At 41.0% G+C, this 3,390-nt stretch overlaps 1 protein-coding gene across 4 annotated transcripts in view; it reads right to left on the reverse strand.

Annotated features, from left to right (window-relative positions):
- The window catches only part of RGS17 (regulator of G-protein signaling 17), a 214,066-nt gene that overhangs the window by 19,109 nt on the left and 191,567 nt on the right, over positions 1–3,390 (reverse strand). For all 4 annotated transcript variants that reach the window (XM_015570482.1, XM_006773750.2, XM_015570481.1 and 1 more), the window contains one exon: positions 1,839–2,073. In XM_015570482.1, the coding sequence (XP_015425968.1) occupies positions 1,839–2,073 (235 nt within the window). The remainder of the gene's footprint in view (positions 1–1,838; positions 2,074–3,390) is intronic.

Here is a 3,390-nt window from a genome sequence, read left to right on the forward strand (position 1 = left end):
ACTGGGTGAGGAGCTGAGGGCCGTTTTCAGTATGGCTGGTGACTGAAGCTCCCAGCCTCTTCTTTTTTCCTTTTTTTTAATTCTGGGATTTATTTCCCTTCTATAATTGAAACTTTGTTGCTTTGAGTGTAGCTTAGAGCCAGCTACGGCAGGCGGGGAACCTTGCCTTCCTCCATCACTGGAGCAAGCAAGCCTCCTGTTCATTTCAGCTGCCTGGCTGCCGGCCGCCATCTTGGTTGGCAGTTAATTTGCATATTGCCCTGATTAGCCAATGGGAAGCATGTCAGAGGTACGGTTAATTACCATGTTTGTCTATTATTAGATAGGATTATAGGCAAGAGAAGGATGCTTCTGGGCACACTTTAATTATTTGATATATTTGCCATGCAATGAAATATTAAAAAAAAAATGAGAAAAAAAGTTAATGTGCTAATAAAATCCAAGCAGTATTAGTTAAATGCTAAGGTTCTAGGTAGACCAGAAGCCTGAAGAATGTATTTTTAGGATGCAGAATTATGATGGTGTTAGAAATACAAAGGCACCTGGAATAAATGTATTGAGGCTACAGAAAAAATTCTCCCCACCTTGTTGCTATGAATACCTTTCTAATGTTAATACAGGAAATAAAAAAAAACCCAAAACAATCTTTTTGTATGCAGTTCAAGTTTTCTCATCTTTAAGAGACAATATGATTGGAGTACTCTGGAATATCAATGACACTTATAATCTAATAAAAAAGTGAATTACCTCCTTAGAGGTGAAGTAGTTTATATAGACTTTCAACCATAGAGATTGCTAAAGTAGACATTGATCCATTTTATAGATGTCAAAGTAAGAGTGTAAGGCAGCTGGGGCCCCATCAAGTGTTAGAGGCTAAACTCTGGGAGCAGAAAAGTAGGAGGTCAGGACATTTAAATGCACAGGCAAAAACCACAGTGACTTACGAGGGTGGTGTGCAGAAGACAAGGCATTCTAGGAACCTCTGAGTTCAGATGCCGGAAAGTACCTCTGGAGCTCAGCGCCGGAGGCAGACCACTCACCCCTCCCTCCCCAACAGCTTTGAACTCAAACAGCAGGGACATTTCTCGGAAGCAAACTAATTTTTATGAAGTTAATGGAAAGGTGTTAATTTGTTTGCTTGAAATGCTCCTAATTTATTAGGTACATTGTGGCAATGGGAAAAGTAGTGTGTACTTTCAAGAACAGCAAAACTAGAATAAGTAAACTAATCACCATACCCATCTCTGCTCAAGATTTTAATGGATCATAGGGCTCATTCTTCAGTTCCGTAAAAAAAATGTATCATAAGCATCAACAAACGTGGCTGTTTGTGTGTGTTTGAGGCCCTCTACCAGAGGTTCCCAAACTCATCTTTAGGTGGAAATCTTGTTAAAAATGCAGGCTCCTGGCTATTTCAAACGTGTCAGGTTCAGAAGTCCTGGGTAGACCTCAAGAATTTGCTTTTCAAACAAACGCTCCCGGTGATTGTCACACAGGTGATGCGGGGATCGCACTTTGAGAAACACCGCCCCAAAGCGAACTTTTCCACTTTAGTTCAAGTCACAGCAAATCGTATTTTCAACAGGTTTCCTAGTGTTAGTTCTGAGAAGCAATGAGACTACCACAGAGTCAGCCAGAGACAAATGATCAAAGCGTAGTGAGGAAGTCTAGCCTTCAGGCACACAGGCAGGGGGATCCTCACAACGGACTCCCCATTTTCTCCCCAGGGAAGCCTCCTCATCTGCCCACACCCCATGCGTTACCCGACTTGGACAGAAGTGCCTGCAGGTTCACCCTTGGTCTTAGGAAACTCAGATCAATATTTTCCAGTTGTTTACCTCTTTTGGTGATAGTATCGAAATGTAATCGTCATATATCATTCTGGCCTTTTCTTCAATGACTTTTTTGTTCTGCTCTTTCTTTAAGTCTTCACAGGCAAGCCAGAAAAGGAGGTTCTCTTCACTGTATTCTGTTCGGAGGAACTCTCGGAAAAGATTTCTTCCTGCCGGGGCCTTCATCATCTTGTCAAAATTTTGAGACCAGGACAGGACTTCATCTGTAGTGGGGTTTTGGCTGCAGAGAGAGAATGGGCCCATAATCAAAGGTGACTTTGACCAAGATTGGGCGGAGGGGGGGGGGTGGCGGGAGAATGGGGGGGAGGCGCATGGAGGAGGAGCAAATAGAAATGCTATTCAATTGCTGCCATCTAGTGGCCATTGTCACTCAGTTCGCTCTTCTCTGGCAAATCGGCCATCAGGACTAGGTTAGTTATTTCTGGGTCTTGACAAAAATGAGTGTGAGGCACCAGCCGCATGCCAGGGAACCTAGTGTTCAAATAGCAAGTGGCTATACGTACTATGCACGCGGTCACAGCAGATTCCTAATGGAGACTGGAACTGTTCAAACCTTATTATAGGGTGTCACACTTTGAATGATCATAAAGTCAGTATTTATTACCACAGTTCATTTTCAAAATTTAAAAGAATCTACAGAAATGAATTTTTTTTTGTCAATGCCTGTTTTCAAATGGATGACCGCTCTGGTCCAGGCACTGCTGATAACTCGAAGCAATGGAATTGCAAACATCAAGAATCATTTCTTTCAGTATTTGTCAACTGTTGCCGGTTTTGTACAGTAAACTATCTTTTATGTATCCCCATAAAAAGTCTAGTGGATACATTTTCTTTGTTTAAAGTTTGGCTTAATGCATTATTTCAAATCAGTTAAACCTGAAAAGGAGTGAAAATTAAGTGAGCTATCAGCTATTAAAATGTATACACACTTTGAATAATTATAAAGGTAATGTCTGTACTTCAACTGTGTTTTCGAACTCCCAGTAGCATTTTAGGATAAATTTATTTTGTTTAAAGCTTAGTCTGGCTGAAAAGAAAGAAGTATCAATTGAGTTAACAGCTGTTAAAGCGTGTATACACATTTTTGGGACACCCTGTATATTGCAAGTTGGTAGAAACAGTCTCTACATTCATTGTTTGAAGGGCAAACTGAATTTTTCACTTGCATCTGATGTAGATTTTCATTTTGAAGCCACAAGACACAGTTTCTCTTTTCATTTCTAGTAGTTTTTTTTTTTCATTTATCACTGGATCTAAAATACATTGTGTGCACTTGTCATATATTTTCCTAAACTTTAATAATGATTCTATTAAATACAGGGTGGGTCAAAAGTAGGTTTACAGTTGTTCCTGTGGAAAATAATGCAATCTAGAATAACAAAAGCATAATATGCTAATTATACCGGATGGCCGCACAACCTTCCGGACGTCATTCCAGATGTCCTTCCAGACGAAGCCATGGTGGTGGGGACCGAGGCAGAGGCGGTTAGGGGTGATCAGGCAGGCAGGAAAGGGGGTAGGGGGAATCAGGCAGGCA

This window comes from Myotis davidii, unplaced genomic scaffold (assembly GCF_000327345.1).
Source record: "Myotis davidii unplaced genomic scaffold, ASM32734v1 scaffold1427, whole genome shotgun sequence".
Lineage (NCBI taxonomy): Eukaryota > Metazoa > Chordata > Mammalia > Chiroptera > Vespertilionidae > Myotis > Myotis davidii.